We start from the raw sequence: 19,154 nt of genomic DNA, 5'->3' as shown, positions 1-19,154 counted from the left end.
TTTATCTTTGTCTTTTCTTTTGTTTACTTTGAGTCTTTGAGTCTCCCACGTGAAGGTGGTGGTTCCATTAGATTGAGTCACGTGTTCGGTTTTTCTTTTTGTCGTCTTCCTCATTTTCTGTACTGTTTCTATTAGTCCGTTTAGTTATCCTTGGGCCATATTGGGCCAAGCTAATTTTGTCACACTTTTTTATCCCAATAGAATATTTTATACAATAACCAATATAACTTTCATTCAACGTCTTAGCCCAATATGAATATTTGGAAAACAAAAACTATATATTTTGTGTTTTAAATTATATGAAAAGGAAATTCATTGAAATATGAATCTGATTTCTCTTAAAATAATATATTTAACACTACCAGAGGAATTAAACTGTTTATCAAAACTATCACATACCCCCATAGTAAAAAGGTTATTTGTAAAAATTGTTAGATTTAACAAGAAAAGTTATATATATTGTATAATATCTAGTCAAGTGAAACCCAAGATAAACTATCTTTTGAATTTTATACCAATTTGTTAACATATTATAAACCCAAAATACAAAACTTATCAATGTTTGGTTTCCAGTAATTATTTTTACTTCGTTATTTTATTGAATTGATCATTAATGACACCTGGACGTACATAGAATGTCACTAAGGGTCCTTATTAACAAAACAAGTACCAACAAATCAACAATTGACTCGTACTCTTTTCTAATATTTCGGCACTTTTCTGTCAAACAATATTTCTGCATTTTATTTCTATATACATGTTTTTCATTTGATTTCTTGTATTCCTACTTCCACACCTACATTTTTAGCAGGATGATGAAAGCCGCAGTAAGTACTCCATAATCATGAGGGTAGTCACTGTCAATTAAACCAACAGGCAACAAGCCAACAACCTTTGCAAGATGATTAAAGATTAATCTTTCTAACCATTTCCATTACCATTAAATAAGATATAAAACCATGTTTACTCATCTAAACAAATACTTCATCCGTTTCAAAATATTACATATTTTGGATTTTTCACACATTTTAATAAAACACACTAAATTTACATAATTTGTGATTATTTTTTTTATAATAAAAATTCAATAAGTACAATTAAGTTTTTGAAGTTTACAATTAATTAATAAAATATTCATTGAAAAAGTAAAAAATAAATCTTTTTAAAACAAATTTATTCTCTTGAATATGTAAATTTATGAAACGGAAAGACTATATTTCTAAAACCAAAAAATTATAAAATTTGGGCCGGTCTATTGATACTTAATGCAACCATCCATCGACTATCCGACTACATTAAATGCTGCAACAATTGGAAAATTCACCACATCTTTCTCTATCTTCATTTTTTCATTCAATCCTTCTCCCAACCATCTATTTGCTGTCTTCATAACTATCTCGTTTCTTGTTGTTCAGATCAAGAAAGTTTTGTTAAAAACAAATAAATAAAAAAGAAGAACAAGTGTTTGGTCTGTTTCAGTCTTTGGAGTTCATGAGAATAGAAACGAGTCCAAGTTTGTTATTCATGCAACTTTCCCACGACTCTGTTACACTAAGCTCTCTTCTCCTGAACTTCTCCTACTTAATCTGATAACTATACTTTTTATTCAAAGTTCACACCTTTTCCATTTTCTAGACAAAACCCACTTTTCAGTTTCCTCTGTTTTGGTTACTTAATGGAGATAGAAGCAAGCAGACAACAAACCACCGTACCGGTTCCGGCCACCGGAGGGAATTTTCCGGTAGGTGGGTTAAGTCCTTTGAGTGAAGCTATATGGAGAGAAAAGGCTCCAACGGAGTTCGTCGGAGATGTGTCGGCGAGGCTGACGTGGCAAGATCTGACGGTGATGGTGACTATGGGAGATGGTGAGACTCAAAACGTTCTCGAAGTTCTTACCGGTTACGCGGAACCGGGAACTCTCACGGCTCTCATGGGCCCTTCCGGCTCCGGAAAATCCACTATGCTCGACGCTCTTTCTAGCCGCCTCGCCGCAAACGCGTTCCTCTCCGGCACCGTTCTTCTTAACGGCCACAAAACCAAACTCTCCTTTGGAACAGCTGTTAGTAATCTCTTAACTTCATATAAAAAGTCTTAACAGTTAGTCAACTTTATAAAAATAAGTCCTATTTTAAAATTTTATATAAATAAAAAGGCTACAAATATAAGAATGTTTTTGGAGTTTGGATCTTAGCTATTTATATTGTGTGTGTTTTCTCTGAATCTGATCATTATTTACAGGCTTATGTGACACAAGACGATAACTTGATTGGCACGTTAACTGTGAGAGAGACTATTTGGTATTCAGCAAGAGTTCGTCTTCCTGACAAGATGTTGCGGTCAGAGAAGCGTGCCCTAGTGGAGAGGACAATAATAGAGATGGGTCTTCAGGACTGTGCAGATACTGTTATAGGAAACTGGCATTTACGTGGGATAAGTGGTGGAGAGAAGAGAAGAGTTAGTATTGCTCTTGAGATTCTCATGAGACCTCGTTTACTCTTTCTTGATGAGCCAACAAGTGGTCTTGACAGGTAAAAAGGCTTCTTACAAATTCTGTTTTAGGTTTTATACAAAACTTGTTTAAACCTAACTGCTTGTTTTTTTTTCTCTGTGCAGTGCTTCTGCTTTCTTTGTGACTCAGACATTGCGTGCACTATCACGAGATGGAAGGACGGTGATTGCTTCCATCCATCAACCGAGTAGTGAGGTTTTCGAGTTGTTTGATCGGTTGTATCTTCTCTCTGGTGGCAAAACTGTTTACTTTGGTCAAGCTTCAGAAGCTTACGAGGCAAGTAACAGCTAAACCAATCCATCTCTGAAGAAAATCTTTAAAACTAATCCATGTTTTTGGTTTTATGAATGCAGTTCTTTGCACAAGCTGGGTTTCCATGTCCTGCTTTAAGAAACCCTTCTGATCATTTCCTGAGATGCGTAAACTCAGATTTTGACAAAGTTAGAGCCACTCTGAAAGGTTCTATGAAGCTAAGGGTATTGAAACATCTTTTACCTTCTGATCTGCTTTCAAATCTTACTTGCTGATCAAGTTGTTATTCTACTTCTCAGTTTGAAGCAAGCGATGATCCACTAGAGAAGATTACCACAACAGAAGCTATTAGAGTCTTGGTTGACTATTACCACACTTCTGACTACTATTACACTACAAAGGCTAAGGTTGAAGAGATATCACAATATGTAAGTACTCTTTGTTTTCTTTTCTAGAAATTTTTGTTGGTCTCTTTTAACCCGTTTCAACGCTACAGAAAGGGACTATTCTTGACTCTGGAGGCAGCCAAGCTAGTTTCCTTCTTCAGACCTACACTTTAACCAAGCGATCATTCATCAACATGTCAAGGGACTTTGGATACTACTGGCTCAGACTTCTTATTTACATCTTGGTCACATTCTGCATTGGAACCATCTACTGGAAAGTTGGGACTAGCTACAGCGCCATTCTGGTAAATAATATACTAAACCTAATCATATATTGGTAACAACTTAAACTTGAGATGATGTCTTAATCTAAACCTCTAACCATATCAGGCAAGAGGTTCATGTGCGTCTTTCGTCTTTGGCTTTGTGACATTCATGTCTATTGGTGGGTTTCCTTCTTTTGTTGAAGACATGAAGGTTAGTTACTCCCTCATGCAGCTTTCTTGCATGTACCAAACTGTTTTGATAGACTGAAACTATCTTCAGGTGTTCCAAAGAGAGAGACTAAATGGTCACTATGGAGTAGCTGCGTTTGTGATAGCCAACACATTAGCCGCAACACCGTTCTTGATCATCATAACATTCATCTCCGGGACAATATGTTACTTCATGGTTGGTCTTCATCCAGGATTCACTCACTACCTTTTCTTTGTTCTCTGCCTCTATGCAAGTGTCACTGTAGTAGAGAGCTTGATGATGGCGATAGCTAGTATTGTTCCCAACTTCCTCATGGGTATCATCATCGGAGCTGGTATTCAGGTGCTTCCTCGTACCTGAAACCTTTCTTAAAAGTAGAAGAAGATAAGCTCTTCTTGAATCTGATCCATTGTACTTTTGTTTCAGGGGATCTTCATGCTAGTTTCTGGATTCTTCAGGCTACCAAATGACATCCCAAAACTTTTCTGGCGTTATCCAATGTCATACATTAGCTTCCACTTCTGGGCACTACAAGTAATGACATCACAAGAAACGTTTTCATATTAGCTAATCATCATGTGATCATAACCGTTTGTTTTGCTTGCTCTTCAGGGTCAATACCAGAATGATCTGAGAGGCTTGATGTTTGACAGCCAAGGTAGTGCTTTCAAGATTCCAGGTGAATACGTTCTTGAGAACGTCTTCCAAATCAACTTGCACCGATCAAAATGGATTAACCTCAGTGTGATTCTCAGCATGATCATCATCTACCGCATCATTTTCTTCATCATGATTAAGACCAACGAGGATGTAACTCCTTGGGTTAGAGGCTACGTAGCAAGAAGAAGGATGAAGCAGAAGAATGGTACTCAGAACACGACAGTTGCACCAGATGGTCTTACACAGTCTCCTTCTCTGAGAAACTATATTGCTACACGAACCAATGGTGGAGCTCGCAGATGGTAGAGTTTATGAGTTTTTCAAAGTGTTTGACTACACACTTCAAGAAAGTTTCACTTGGCATGCAATACCAAATCACAATGTAACTTGAGCGAAAAGAAATTTGTGTGTGTTAGCTATAGAAATTTGTCTAAGATAATTACTTATAAATTTATTTTTCTACTCGGTAGTAACAAGAACCATCTTGCTGCATCACAGTTTAGCATTGTGCCGCAACTACATCAATTTTTTTTGGTAAAATGCTCCCCTACTTTCAAGAGTTAAGTCCGTTGAGTGAAGCTATATGGAGAAAAGAAGCTCCAACGGAGTTCGTCGGAGATGTGTCTGCGAGGCTTACGTGGCAAGATCTGACGGTGATGGTGACTATGGGAGATGGTGAGACTCGAAACGTTCTTGAAGGTCTCACCGGTTACGCCGAACCGGGAACTCTTACGGCTCTCATGGGCCCTTCGACGCTCTTGCTAGCCGCCTAGCCGCAAACGCGTTCCTCTCCGGCACCGTTCTTCTTAACGGCCACAAAACCAAACTCTCCTTTGGAACAGCTGTTAGTAACGTATACACATCCTTTTAACTTGATAGAAAAAGTCAACAGTTGGTCAACTTTATAAAATTAAGTACCTATTGTTCAACTTATATAAATAAAAAGGTCACAAGTTACAACTTTATAACTTGTCTTGGATCTTAGCTATTTATACAGTGTGTTTTCTTCTCTGAATCTGGTTATTTTTTACAGGCTTATGTGACACAAGACGATAACTTGATTGGCACGTTAACTGTGGAGAAACTATTTGGTATTCAGCAAGAGTTCGACTTGCTGACAAGATGTTGCGGAGATATCACAATACGTAAGTACTCTTTGTTCTGTTCTAGAGGTTTTATTGGTCTATTTTAACCCATTTCAACGCTACAGAAAGGGACTATTCTTGACTCTGGATACTACTGGCTCAGACTTCTTATTTACCTCTTGGTCACATTCTGCATTGGAACCATCTATGATGGTATGTCAAGGCTCATAGAAGAAAACAAAGGTATATGTCTGCAACCGAAGCCTCGTCCCAAGATCTTGAAGCACAGGAAGAAACATTTGGGATGGTTAGTGATGCAACTAAACGCTATACTCGTCTTGGGAACTGTCTTCTTGCGTAGAAACCCGACTGCCAAAGTATGGGGTTTGATCTATCTGGTTTGCCTTCATCGACTGCCAATAATGTTGCTCTTAGAGAATTTTAGTAATAATTCCTTCAATAACTTTTTCGTTAGATATAAACCCCTTTCATAAGACCCACAACACGTGATATACTCGTGTTTGGTTAGTCACTGACTCGTCAGATCCGTGCGAAGCACGGGAGAGATACCAATAGTTTCTTAACCGCCAGTATATAATAACACAGATCCATTACTACGTACAGAGAGAGACTTCTTCTATCAACCATGGATGAACGAGACCTTGCCGAGAAAGCAAGATTTCTCTATCTTTAAGCTTCTTTCAGCAAATCTTTTGCAAACGCCGTAATCGACTTAATGAGTTCTTCATCATCACCCTGCAACGCGGCCTCGAGCGTAACCCTAACATGGTCAATGGCAACTTGAGCATTCACAAGATTCTGTAGTGTCAGAGCGGCTTCGTCCCTCGTGGAAAGCCCGTTTACTCCGAATTCAATGTCGATGACATCACCACCGGCGGCTCCTGCGGCTCCAGGTACGGCTTGGACATCGATCATGGCTACGTCTCCTCCAGCTGCTCGACGACGGCTACGCCTCCAGCACCGATAATGGCTCCACTGCCTTCAACCTCTGGGTCTTCGTCGAGTTCTTGAACGCTCTACGCGTCGAAGTCTGACAACTCGGGGTTGACTGTCAGATCTTTACTGCTGCAGATGCTGAGCCGAATCAAGAGGAGCATGCGGAAGAAGCCGACGAGGTCACTGAGTAGAACGCTCTCGTTCAAGAACTCGACGAAGACCCTGAGGTTGAAGGCGGTGGAGTCATTATCGGTGCTGGAGGCGTAGCCGTCGTCGACAACGCAGCTGGAGGAGGCGTAGCCATGATTGATGTCCAAGCCGTACCTGGAGCCGCGGGAGCCGCCGGTGGTGATGTCGTCGACATTGAATTCGGAGTAAACGAGCTTTCCACGAGGGACGAAGCCGCTCTGACACTACAGAATCTTGTGAATGCTCAAGTTGCCATTGACCATGCTAGGGTTACGCTCGAGGCCGCGTTGCAGGGTGACGATGAAGAACTCATCAAGTCGATTACGGCGTCTGCAAAAGATTTGCTGAAACGAGCTTAAACAAGGCTCTTGTCTTTTTAGCTTTAACTCTTATCTGGTCGAATCCTCTTTTGAACCACGTTTTAAAGGCCTAGACGGTGTCTCCTTCCATCCAGTCGTCTTAGTCATCCATACCGATACCACATTCTAATCCAGCACTCACCTAGAACAATAATAACCAGAGAGAAGTTTATATTGACGAAGCAACAAAGTCTAAAAGTACAAATTTGGACTGGATTTGGAACGTATCTTAGGGTGTAAGATGGACGTTGATGGTTTATGATCACTCTTAACATAAAAATTGTGGGTTAGGAAAACGTTTACCTCTTTCACATTTTCTTTAACTCGCTTAAGAGAATCAAGGACACCGACATGTACAGTCTTACCCTTCCGGATCACCCTGATACCACAATCTTTGACAAACTTCCCTTCGTTCACCATGCATCCAGCCACACGACCGCTTCCACTGCTGAAAGTAGCTCGAACTTCTGCTGAGCCAATTGGTATTTGTTCCTATCAATGGCCACATGAATCTTCAGTTTTCAAAATCTCCATATAAATCTCTCCCCCACGAGTTCTCTTTCTCAAGACGTAGAAGAGACCAAAGGCTCTTTCAACTTTTCTCTTAACATTGGGACTCTCCGATGTATGACGATAAAAATAGGATGATGGTGAAGGGGGCCTCTTATCATTAAAGGCCACAAGAAAAAAGGAAAAAAAAAAGAGCAAACAGTTACACTAGCACGAAATTAGCAAATCTTGGGGAGATACAAAACTGCAGAATACACAAATGTGAAGTAAATGAACTATTAGAACCGGAAAATCAAATTCAAAATTAACAGAAGATAAAAAAAAAAACAAGTAGGTTCAGAGAGTGACAGAAACAGAATGCAAAACCTTGTAGTGGTTTGGCCAAGGTTCAAAGGTCATGACAACACTAGACCACTCAGTTTTGCCCCAAATCTCATCGCCTTGGCGTCTCTCCAAGGAAATCTCCGCACACCAAATCTCAAGACTATCCATCGACAAGTGATCCCAGAAGAGCACAATGTTGCCACCACCAGAGTTGATCAGTCTGGCACCTGGAATTAAATCTTCCAACTCTCGGATTCTACCAAGCTTGCTCTTCTTATTTGGAGGATGTCCATTCCTGATCTTAGTTTGTTCCCAACGATGTAGGATCTGGTCACCAACGTGGACAACTCTTGAAAGCAAGAGACTCGTTTTCAGAGAGGAGCCTAAACCCTTGACCTCCTTTGTATTCATCATCTCCTCACCACGAAGCAAATCCAACTCATCCGGCTCACACCAAAACACAGTCCCGTTTCTACTGAGACAATAAATCAAGTTATCAACCATACACCAATCCCTTCGGCTTCCTTTCTGTTCACCACGGTTCCCACTTCCCCATTTACCTTCCCTCGGCGAGTAGTAATAGGTTCTATACATTCCATCCACCGCGTAAACCTTATGATCCCTCACAAAACTGTCGTGGATGTTCTTATTGCTGACGATCTTCACTTTCGGCATCGGCAAAGTATCCCAAGTTTGAGTCTTTGGATCGAACACTTGTCCCCAATGATCATCGACGACATCATATCCTCCGAACACGTAAATCTTCCCGTCTACAACGCCAGCTGCCCCGTAGGCTCGACCTACTCCCATGGAAGGGACAAGTCGCCAAGTGTGAGTCCGACAATCCAATAGCCATACATTCCCAGTGCGCTCTTCTCCCTTTATAAATCCACCGATTACGAAAATACCCCAATCCAGCACCACCACTGAGGATCCTTCCAGAGGGAGAGCGGAGGAGGAGGAAGGGATTGGAATCAGACCAGACGAGGTTTCGCTACGGCGGAGGATATACCAGCCTAGTGTCGGGTCGGGACCTGGGGTTCGTACGCATACGTAGATGTGTGTTTCGGTGCGACCAATCAGCGATCGGATCTTGTAGAGATCAGGCGACGCTACTAGAGAGCGATAGCTCTTGGAGGCGAGAGATAAGGTCGCGAGATCTGATCTCGAGACTCTAGCCACGCAGTTCAGAACCAAATCATCTGTCAAGCACGATTCCAGAGACCGTTCTGTCTCTTCCTTCCTCTTCTTCGCACGGGGTTGCTCTTCTTCGGAATTGAACATCGGACAAGACCAACAAACACAATTTCTCAAGACTTTTATGTTATGCAATATGTTTCTGTTTTTTCTTTCTCGGTTCTATTTGTTAATCCTTATATATATATATACAAAAAAAATTTACCATATGAAAAACATCCGAAAAAGACTAAGTTCAATGAATAAAGGAAAACTATTAAAATTTAGGGTAATTTAAGTGAATATACAAATATTGAGTGGTAATTAGAAACTTTCCATATTTTGAAAGTAATTGCAAAAAAATAGCTTGTAGTTAGATAAAGATAATATTTAGTAAGATATCATGTCAGGAATGTATTAGGAGTACGATGACTTGTATGCTTATGTATGATAGGAAATTTGATTTTGTAATACTTTATACAGTATGATAGGAGATTTGATTTTGTAATACTTTATACAGCATTATACTTACTTTCCTTATTTTAAAGCAATTTCTTGGATTCATAAGTTTTCAAAATAATTTAAGCTTCAAATGTTCGTCTGCATAGATAATTAAACTCCAAAGCATGCATAAACATTAGAATTTGCATGTTTTATTATTAAATATAATTTCCAACAACTTTATTACAATGTTAAACCGGATTAATCTGGTTAATCCGGATAACAGTTTTTAAATACATCTTCTAAAAGTTAAGTATAATGATTTAATATATCATGAGACAAACTGAGTTATAAGAATATATGGATTAATATTTATGCATGTTTTGTAACTGGATGCTACATAATATTCCAGATCAAGCCTAAAATATTGACGCATATTGTTTATAAGATATACCAGAAACCCCGGTTTGTGTTTTGATACAAGCTTTGTTTCTACATGTTGAAATCGAAATTTGATCTCTGACAAGTTTACTCTTAGGTTTGGTCTTATATTGTTTGTAGGAAATACCAGAAAACCCGGTTTACTCTTGGGTTTGGTCTGGTTTCTGTGTTAGTAAAACATGGCACTCTTAAATGCTAGACAACGTAAACTTTTGTCGGTGAAGAAAAAAAGGATTACGTCAGGGATGATTGAAACATGACGCCGTGTGACTCGTGAAGCTTTTGTTTGACCGTAGTGTAAACGACGCAAAACTTCTCACGTCAACGAGATTATTTAATGCTCGACCACTAACTAATAGTCTAATAATACAGCGTATTTAGATCAAAATCAGATAAGATTTTGACTTTGTAAGATACGCTTACGGCTTATAAATAGAAACTCTGTTCTCATAGCTTTTCAATTCATACTAAAAAGGTTTCCATTAAAAGAAAGCTTACCAAAAATGTCATCACTTCTTTGTATCTTCGTCCTCGTAGCGGTCTTCATCAGCCACCGTGGAGCCACCACCGAAGCCGCGGTTGAACCAGTAACCGACATCTACGGTCAACGTCTCAGAACAGGCACCAAGTACTACATCTTGCCTGTATTTCGCGGCCGCGGCGGCGGACTAACCATGTCCAAAGCCGAAAACAAAACCTGTCCGAGAAGTGTTATCCAAGAACGGTTTGAAGTCTCAAACGGCTTGCCGTTGACATTCTCACCTTCAGACAAATCAAAAGTGATCCGTGTCTCAACTGATCTGAACTTCAAATTCTCAGCTACTTCGATCTGGAACTTGGACAACGTTGATGAGAAGACGAATCAATGGTTCATTGGAACTTGTGGCGTTGAAGGGAATCCAGGCAGGACAACTGTTGGTAACTGGTTCAAGATCGACAAGTACGAAGATCACTACAAGATCGTGTTTTGTCCTTCTGTATGCGATATCTGCAAAGTCATGTGTAGAGACGTTGGTGTGTTTGTGCAAGATGGGATTAGAAGACTTGTGTTAAGTGATGTTCCACTAAAAGTTATGTTCAAAAGAGCATAAGATTACAAACAAATTCCACAAAAGTTGCAATGTTTTTTACACTACCTTCAATAATAATTAAACAATGAACTTGTTTTTTCAATGCTCGTTTCTCTCTGCATATTTGATTTGAATATCTGATGAAACATAGTGAAGAGACATATGAGAGAAACAGATCAACTGGATAAAAACCATAAATCATTATCTGGAAACAAGAATCTGGTAGGAAACACTACAAAAAGAGGATCGAGCGAGCAAACATTAATAATGATATGTAAAACTCATAAGTGCGGTTTTTGTTGTTTGTGGTCTCTCGCTCTTCTGTTTTAAGAAGAAGCAGCAGCTACTTTCTCTTCAGCTGCGGCTTCGAAAGTCTCACCAGCTACAAGTTCAGGGACATCATCGTCCTCATCATCATCCTCTTGAATGGTTGCTGGGACATTACCTCCACCAGGAGATTGCTTCTTGAACTGCTCTGCTAGCTTCTTGAGATTCTCCATGTTGTCTGGTCCTGCAATAGACCAAAGAAAAACATATTTTAAGGACAACTGTTTTGGGGTTGGGGAAGAAGAACATGTAAACAAGTACAAATTACATGGAGCACATACCTAGATGGCTGAGAATCTGAGGAAGGATATCTTCCAATTCTACAGAAAAGTAACAACAAGTTTTATATTTAATCACAAAAGACGCAATGAATAAGAAACAAGAAAATAGAGATGTAAGAGATGCGTACTTTTGGTCTGAGGAGAACCGCTAACAACCCATGTGTTTGCACCAACTGAAGCTCGAACTGTATTAAAGGAGACAAAAACATTATCAATAACATGAGTATTTTACACATGTAATAAAAATGATAAATTAAGAATTTTACCCTTAGGGTTGGTGAACTGAATAACAACATCATCCTTGAAGATGTTAACTTCCTCAATAGCTGGAATGGAGTTAACACCAATTCTCTTCAAGGTGCTTTGGAGCTTCTTGTCATCAGTTGTATTGGTCTTGTGCACAGCCTTCTTCTTCCTGCATGCAAAGAATCAAAAAATGGTTCATATAATAACAGAAATAAAAATGTCGAAATTACAAAAAAAAACAAACAAACAAAGAGTTACCTTCTAACTGTACCCTTGCCGCCAGTGCGGACAGTGTTGGCCATCTTCATCAACTTCTCGCGATTCATCTGTGTATGAAACATACAAAAGCCACACTCATTAAGCCGCATCAATGAGATTAAAACGCTACTAGAACATAATGAATCTTTTGTAGACACACACCAGACAAATAATGACACTATATCAAAAGGAGAGCGCCAAAAAATTTAAACACAGATGCGTATATGAATACTAATATCGTCTTTAATATCTCAAAACACGGATAAAACACATCTCAAAAAATCTAGGGAAAAAAAAGATGTCTGCATCCCGACATATTTTTTAAAATCGGACAATCAAGACAAACCCTTTTACACTGAAACGATAAGACACAGAGAGTTAAAAGGACACAACAGCAGTGGACTTACCTTGAGATTTTGATGATTAGGGTTCTGTGTTTCTACAGAGAGTGGAAAGAGATAACAAGCGAAGAGAGAGAGACGCGGGCGGCGCAAGAGAGTTTTGCGTCTTTAACTATATGCTATCGAAGCCAAAGCTCATTTATTGATCCAACGGTTTAGATATCATAAGCTCCATAAGGAAGCCTCAATCTCCACCGTTGGATCGTTTAACCTGTCTCGAATAAAGTTATGGCCCAATAACTGCGACACCTATTGGCCCAATAATTGGAACACCTGTTGGCCCAACTTAAAATGGCGTTCAATCGTTTCCAGCGTTCTATAGCGTTTTGCACACGAAAGTGAATCTTAAATCACTGTCCATTGGAACGTTTGTGTATTAAATAGGGGATTTGATTATTGATATTCTCAACATAATTGGTTTTATTAGTAAATTAAGTCTGCTTAATTTGCTCAGTAATATGAAATCCATTAATACAAAAGTTACATACGATACAGAGACATAGACCCAAAACGCAGACGCAAAAAAACATTGGCGTTTAAATAAACGCAATCACCTGAATGATTTTCTTTTACTCTTTCTTCTGCACAACGTTCTCCAAATACCATTGATAAGTCTGACGCAGCCCATCTCTAATCGAAACCTTCGGTGTCCACCCCAAAGCCGCAAGCTTCGAGCTATCCATCAGGCTTACTACAATCCCAAACAAGCTTCCCTTCAAACCCAACAACCTCCTTAACGAACTCAGCCAACTCCTTGATCGTCATTTCCACACCACTCCCCACATTAACATGCTCAAACCCACTGTACCTCTCCATCAAGAAAACACAAGCATCAGCCAAATCATCCACGTGCAAAAACTCCCTCAACGGAGTTCCACTTCCCCACACCACAACTTCTTCAGCATCGTTTGCCTTGGCAAGAGGAGCCGAGGAAGAGAAGCTTCTTCACGCCGTGCGTGTAGGCAGAGTGGATGACGCTGGTTTGGATTTGGAGAATGACGGAGATGAAGTCAGCTGGGTACGTGTTGTTGGCGTGGATCCCACCGAGGATGACGTAAGCAGGTTTCTCTGTGGCGAAGAATGATTCGACGTCGGATTGGTTAGTGAGGTCAAGCTCGGAATGGGTTTTAAGGAGGAGGTTTTTGAAACCGGATTCTCGGAGTTTTCGGACAATGGCGGATCCGACCAATCCTCTGTGTCCCGCGACAAAGATCTTCGCGGTTTTTTCCGACATAAACGAACCTGGTTTCAAAATTACGAGAAAATCTACAACGGATTGCACAATCAAGGCGCTTTTCGATCTAAAATGTATCGAAACTTGAAGGTTCACGTACCGGATCCTGTGGCGTCCGCCATTGTTGAAGTATATTAGTTCAGAACAATGTCTCAATGAGAGATATAGAGAGAAAAGGGATTTTGACTTATAACCACCAGTTTTCGAAAGTCAACGGACAAAAGCGTAGATTTGTAGCTAAAAGTTACGATCCTCGGAGAATGTTAGGCGGAGATCTGAGACTCCGCCGGTGATCTTAATCGGTGTCGCCTAACTTTTTTTTAAATTCAATTCATCAAACGATCGTTATCAATTTTAGGCCCATGGGCCTTTGACAGTAGTAATTTCAGTCTCGGCCCATTTCGCTTATTTTCCGTCTTTAAATTGTTGTACAGTTAACCGGACCAGATTCCGGTTGGCAGCTATTAATTTGATTGAAAGTTTGAAACCAAACTGTAGCGATTGGCGCGAAAAACAAGGAAATGAATGCAAGCAGTGGCCAGTAATTGCAGTAGCAAATCTGGCAATGAGGTGTCTGAAGAAGACAGGGTAGAAAGAATCTGACAGATGTAAGAGACGTTTCTGCAGCGTTGGAGAGGATCTGTTCATCTGTAGAGGAATTTTAGGTGATTGAGAGTACAAATTAGACATAGCACCCGCATCTCCATGTTCTACCTTGTCTTTTTTCTTTTACAAAAATAAAAAAATTAGACATGGCCGATTCTTGGAAACGGTTGCTGCAGGAACACTGTAAGGTAATGAAAACGTTCCGAGTTATAAAATATTGTCAAATACGTTTGAAGTATCATGTCAAGGCTTGTTACGTTTGTGATCTTTTTTTGTTTCAGATTTTCAAATCATTTGCTTTAATGCATGACCTCACATCATCTTAGGTTGATGAACCGATTGTTAACTATAGTTCAGTGGTAAAAAAAAGGGATTTACGGTGACAGGTGACAGATAAAACATGGACAACATTCAAGAAACAATTTGTAACTAGACAAAAGAAACAAACAGAAGTCAATGCCCGAACCATACATAAAAGGCATGGTGCGTTCTTGACTCCCACCTCCCACCAAATATTACCATTCTCAAAACACAAAAAAAAAAAACTTCAGAAACAAAATCTGAACAAGAGAGTGAAGAGAGGAGACAGACAACCAGAAGAGTAATGATTTTCTTACACTCTTTGCTGGCACTGAAAGTAGAATAAGTGCTTAATAACTTTCACTCCTCTGATCATTAATGACCCTTATCAGAAATCAGATGGGGAAAATGAGCTATTAATGGCGTCGTCAAGCAGTTGAAGGACAATTCAAGGTGGTTTTAATGTGGTGGACAGTGGAACTGATGAGGTTATTAACTGTCTCCATTGACTCCATATTCAATTTTCCTGACTGCAAGCTACTCACCATTATCTGAAACCCAACCGTTATCAATGAACCACCACCACCACTACCTCCTCCTTCAACTTTAAGCTCTGGGATCTGGCTACTCCTGCTTCCATCTGGTGAAATTGCAAAACCCGAGGGTAGAATGGGAATGTAAGATGTGTCTTGACCGCTCATTGCCATGTTCAGTGCTGGTAAATCCAATGGAGTGTAGACCACAAGCGAGCCTGATGAGTCTACGCAGCTTTCTTGTAGAATCAGCATGTTGTTCTGTGATGATGATGCATTGAACCCCTAATGAAATAAAAGGTCAAAATTTAACAATCAATAATCTCAAGAACCGAACATGTGTATAAGTAACTTACACGAAGAACAGAAATGCAGTTTCCTGGATGTGAACCGTTTGCGATATGAGCAACTTCTTGAACTGAACTTCCATTCAAGAGAACGTCCCACTATAAAAAACCAAAACATTTAAAAATCTATAACGCGTGTAGTAGTAGTAGTAGTAGTAGTAGTAGTACCTGAGGACGAGTTCTTTCATCTTTGAGGAAATTGAATACGATAAGTGGAGAAACTGGGAGCCAGAAGCTGGTGGCTGCACACAGAACCATTCCGTTTGGTTCGTGATGGCTCTTGTACGAAGTCACACGGATACCAAACTCATTCATTCCCGACACAACCGTTGATCGAGTGTTGTTAGATGTGCCAACGCTCAAGCAGAAGTTGCTAACCATTCTTTGAGCAAGTTTCATTATACTTCTCTTCCCTTCCGGGGATGGAATCATTGAGGATGTTGCGGGTTCCATAAGAGCCGCGAATCTCTCGCACATTCTTTGGAGAGTAGCGATCCAACGTTCAGCTCCAAAAGCTAACCCTTCACGGACACTATCTTTAAACATCTCATGAATAGGCTCTTGCTCCGAGATTTCAACATGTTCAACCCAAGTAACCTGTTATTGTATAATGATCAGAGATGCTAATAAAAAAAGAAACAAACACATTAGTTTACACACAAACCTTGCAGTAGCCATTGGACATGTCTTGAATCAAGCAACCAGAAGGAAAACGATACGGCCGAGAATGAGATATAAACTGAGGAAGCTCATATGAGACATTAACAATAGCCCAAGTTCCATGTTCGATTTGCTGACAGTATCTTAGCACGCTGAACTCACGTGTTGGAACCAATGGCGAAAGCACTTGAAGCTCTTCAAGCATCTAAACACAAGCCAATAGCAAAGTTAATCAAAAGCTTCACACACAAACAATGATCAAGTGCTTTGTTTTTTTTACCAAATGCAAAGCATCTCCGTGGTTCCCACGCAATCCAGATGAAACCACTGCAAGAGTTTTAGATGATGCAACGACTGAGGGAAAAAGCTCTGCAGATTTGTCCTGAAAAATTAAACTATATGAGAAAAAAAAAACAACAAACCATCTTTGTAAAAATCTATAGGTTAGGTTGGTTACTCACAGAGTCCATGAGCATGTCCACAAGTGTAATAGCATTAATAAAAACAATGCCAGAAGATCTACTTGCTTCCACTCGAACGTTATGGTTCTTTCCTCCACGGCTACTTGCTCTCGGGAACATATTCTCATAGCTTTCGAGGTTGAGAACGTCTCTTGCTCCATCATTTTTGATCCATAGTGGCTCGTTTGTTTGCGTAAGCCTAATCAACTCTTCCATAGCGGTCACAGCAACGTTGGTCATAACAGATTTATCAATGTCTGATAAAACCAAGTTTGGTTGAGATGGTAAAGTAGGAACAGCCATTGAAGAACCACTTCCAGGAATAAGATCAAAATCAAGCGAAGGACCACCACTGTGGAATGGCATCTGATTTAGTAGTGGTGGGAGATGAGAAAGTGGTCTCCCCATGAACTTAGCTGCAATGCTTGAAACCCTTTCGAGCTGCCCAAAAAAAAGATGTTAGTGGAGTTTAAGCACTAAGATCAATTACAATGCATGACAAAAAAGGTTTTTTAGCTAGAAACCTCTTCTCTAAGGTGCGCATTTTCGATTCGGAGCTTCTGTTCATCGAAGTAAGAGTCTTCATGAGAAGGAGCGTCACCACAGGTGGGGCAGATTGTGTGTTTGAGAGCTTCTCTGATAGCAATGTTTTCGCAACGAATCCTATCGTTCTCTTCCTTGAGTGCACAGTTATCAGCTCTCTCGTGTTGTGCCTGCAACAAGAAACGTTAAAGAAAGCAAAACTAAGGAAGAGAGAGAGTTAAAAGTTTATAACCTTCTTTTGTGTTCTTCGGTTCTGAAACCAAAACTTGATCTGTCTTGGAGCTAAACCCAATTCTCTGCTAAGTTGCATCCTCTGTTTCTCATCTGGGTGTTGACACTCATTGAAAGCTCTGCAAAAAAAAACAAAAATCATAAAGAAAACAGAGGAAAAAGAAAGCAACAACAAAACAAATGAGTAGAGGAATACGATTCAAGGCGTTGGATCTGGTGAGGTGTGTGGCGGTGGAAACGCTTCTTCTTCATCGTCTTCTTGTCCGTTTCAGAGCTGTCGCCGAGAAACTCCATCTTTATTCAAAGTATAAATGTGTTTGTGGACAAAGAAACAGTTTCCTCTACCCTTTAAACCAAAACAAGTGAAGTAGCTAACTCTGGACCATCACACAACTGTCGTCATTAAAACAACAAAGAGAAAAAGAGGGAACAAAGTTTCAAACTTTGAACAAAAGAGAAATGTAACGGAAGAGAATCTGAAAAAAAAGATAATGGGAGGAGGGAGGAGCAAAAAAAGAGAGAGAGAGAGAGTAATAAATCTCTGTCTCCGGGTCTTTGTTCTCGAGCCTATCATAAGCAGCCATTAGCCATTAGTGCTTTCATCACTCCCACCTTTCGCTCCTTTTACATTCATTACACGTTCCAAAATCTCTCTCTCTCCTTACCTGTCTCCCCTTGAGAAATTGCGTAACTGATACTGATGGGGGGATTTAATGGCGTTTGACAGCGGGAGGAGAGAGAGAGAGGTTATGGGTTTTAAATTCTCTTGATCGTTTCTCCATTACCAACCTTCTTCTCTCTCTCTACCCTCATTTAAAAGTGCCGGAGAGTTTATCTGCTTGCTCCGGCGGGTTCTCTCAACGTCATGTAGTGTGACAAAATGTAACTTTCTTTGGGATTTTGCTGACCCCATCTTCTCCTTTTTTTTTTCTTTTACTTTTTACTAAAAAAATAAAATATTAATACCATTTTCAAAAAAACTTACATAATAATCAATACTATTAAAAGGGAAGTATTTTGAAAAAATCTATTTATGAAAGTTGTTTGGACCTATCATTTTTAAATTTTTTTGGACTTATCCTGTATATTATAACATTAATTGACAAACGTTTCACCCTATAGATCCTCGAATTTTACTCTAACCATGTGAACTGTATACATTATTATTTATACATAACCACTAAAACCGATTGCTAAACCACCTTACCCAAACAAAATATATTACATGAACCAAAACCAAAATCTAGCTCTGAATCCAAGGTCAGTACGAGAGTGCTACATATAGTTTACACCTACATCATAATTAAATTGACATCCACATTAAATTTAAAATAAGAAAAAACCCAAATACTTAAGAACATAACTTACAAAAATATATGTGAATAAAATATTCTTTTTAAAATCTAACTTTTAATAATGGAACATATGTCTCTGATACTTTTATTAAATAGAAAATTGTAGTTTATATTTATATTATAGATACTCTTATAAAAAAAAATTAAAAATATTCTAATACTTGATTTAATAATTAGAAGTTTGATTGGTTAATATACATACAATTAAATGTTACATAAATCGTTACTAATAACACTATATTTATTCCAGTTTCAATTTGCTATACTATTTTTACACACAAATGAATCTTCAAACACATTTCGAACAAACTTCAAAAACGGAAACACGTGATCAAATTTCATACAAATTAATTGTGCTTATGCAAATGACCTATATATTAATGAAATAATCTTCAAGATTATATGATTCAAACACTAAATTTCATAATTATGAAAGGCAAAACAAAACCAAATCCGCGCTTTCAAACGCGGGTCAAAATCTAGTACAAATTTAAACTGGAAATAATTATTTTTCTGTCATAAACTATAACAGTGG

The 19,154-nt window shown here is 39.2% G+C and overlaps 5 protein-coding genes across 8 annotated transcripts; 2 read left to right on the top strand and 3 right to left on the bottom strand.

Annotated features, from left to right (window-relative positions):
- The first annotated feature begins 1,330 nt into the window (after window positions 1-1,330).
- On the top strand, window positions 1,331-4,746 carry LOC106391527 (ABC transporter G family member 11). Its single transcript, XM_048738130.1, has 10 exons — window positions 1,331-2,059; window positions 2,239-2,528; window positions 2,614-2,785; window positions 2,863-2,985; window positions 3,061-3,189; window positions 3,258-3,452; window positions 3,538-3,624; window positions 3,694-3,966; window positions 4,051-4,158; window positions 4,237-4,746. Exons 1-10 carry the CDS (start codon window positions 1,676-1,678, stop codon window positions 4,588-4,590), a joined length of 2,115 nt encoding a protein of 704 aa, XP_048594087.1. The 5' UTR covers window positions 1,331-1,675; the 3' UTR covers window positions 4,591-4,746.
- Window positions 4,747-5,934: 1,188 nt separating this feature from the next.
- LOC106387639 (putative F-box/kelch-repeat protein At5g03000) lies at window positions 5,935-9,077 on the bottom strand. Of its 2 annotated transcripts, XM_022708215.2 has the most exons (3): window positions 7,751-9,077; window positions 7,178-7,366; window positions 5,935-7,016 (listed from the first exon to the last, which is right to left on the bottom strand). In XM_022708215.2, exons 1-3 carry the CDS (start codon window positions 8,990-8,992, stop codon window positions 6,975-6,977), a joined length of 1,473 nt encoding a protein of 490 aa, XP_022563936.1. In that variant the 5' UTR covers window positions 8,993-9,077; the 3' UTR covers window positions 5,935-6,974. The 2 variants fall into 2 exon arrangements, with proteins under 2 accessions (XP_022563936.1, XP_022563937.1); XM_022708216.2 differs by lacking the exons at window positions 5,935-7,016; window positions 7,178-7,366 and adding an exon at window positions 7,575-7,628.
- A 1,050-nt stretch (window positions 9,078-10,127) lies between these two features.
- LOC106391522 (kunitz trypsin inhibitor 5-like) lies at window positions 10,128-10,939 on the top strand. Its single transcript, XM_013832192.3, has one exon. The coding sequence runs from the start codon at window positions 10,270-10,272 to the stop codon at window positions 10,855-10,857; it is 588 nt and encodes a 195-aa protein (XP_013687646.1). The 5' UTR covers window positions 10,128-10,269; the 3' UTR covers window positions 10,858-10,939.
- Window positions 10,940-10,999: 60 nt separating this feature from the next.
- Window positions 11,000-12,477, bottom strand: LOC106391523 (nascent polypeptide-associated complex subunit beta-like). Its single transcript, XM_013832193.3, has 6 exons — window positions 12,356-12,477; window positions 11,949-12,016; window positions 11,711-11,859; window positions 11,573-11,629; window positions 11,445-11,483; window positions 11,000-11,347 (listed from the first exon to the last, which is right to left on the bottom strand). Exons 2-6 carry the CDS (start codon window positions 12,014-12,016, stop codon window positions 11,163-11,165), a joined length of 498 nt encoding a protein of 165 aa, XP_013687647.1. The 5' UTR covers window positions 12,356-12,477; the 3' UTR covers window positions 11,000-11,162.
- Window positions 11,949-18,109, bottom strand: LOC106394960 (homeobox-leucine zipper protein HDG12-like). 3 transcript variants are annotated; one of them, XM_048738131.1, is made up of 11 exons: window positions 17,461-18,109; window positions 17,266-17,383; window positions 17,015-17,203; window positions 16,491-16,931; window positions 16,310-16,411; window positions 16,034-16,234; window positions 15,538-15,966; window positions 15,379-15,468; window positions 13,684-15,307; window positions 12,356-13,615; window positions 11,949-12,016 (listed from the first exon to the last, which is right to left on the bottom strand). In XM_048738131.1, exons 1-9 carry the CDS (start codon window positions 17,556-17,558, stop codon window positions 14,918-14,920), a joined length of 2,058 nt encoding a protein of 685 aa, XP_048594088.1. In that variant the 5' UTR covers window positions 17,559-18,109; the 3' UTR covers window positions 11,949-12,016; window positions 12,356-13,615; window positions 13,684-14,917. The 3 variants fall into 3 exon arrangements, with proteins under 3 accessions (XP_048594088.1, XP_048594089.1, XP_013690958.1); XM_048738132.1 differs by having other exon boundaries at window positions 12,356-13,591; XM_013835504.3 differs by having other exon boundaries at window positions 12,356-15,307.
- Between the last annotated feature and the right edge of the window lie 1,045 nt (window positions 18,110-19,154).

This window comes from Brassica napus, chromosome A8 (assembly GCF_020379485.1).
Source record: "Brassica napus cultivar Da-Ae chromosome A8, Da-Ae, whole genome shotgun sequence".
Lineage (NCBI taxonomy): Eukaryota > Viridiplantae > Streptophyta > Magnoliopsida > Brassicales > Brassicaceae > Brassica > Brassica napus.
This window is presented reverse-complemented; position numbering and strand designations above follow the sequence as displayed.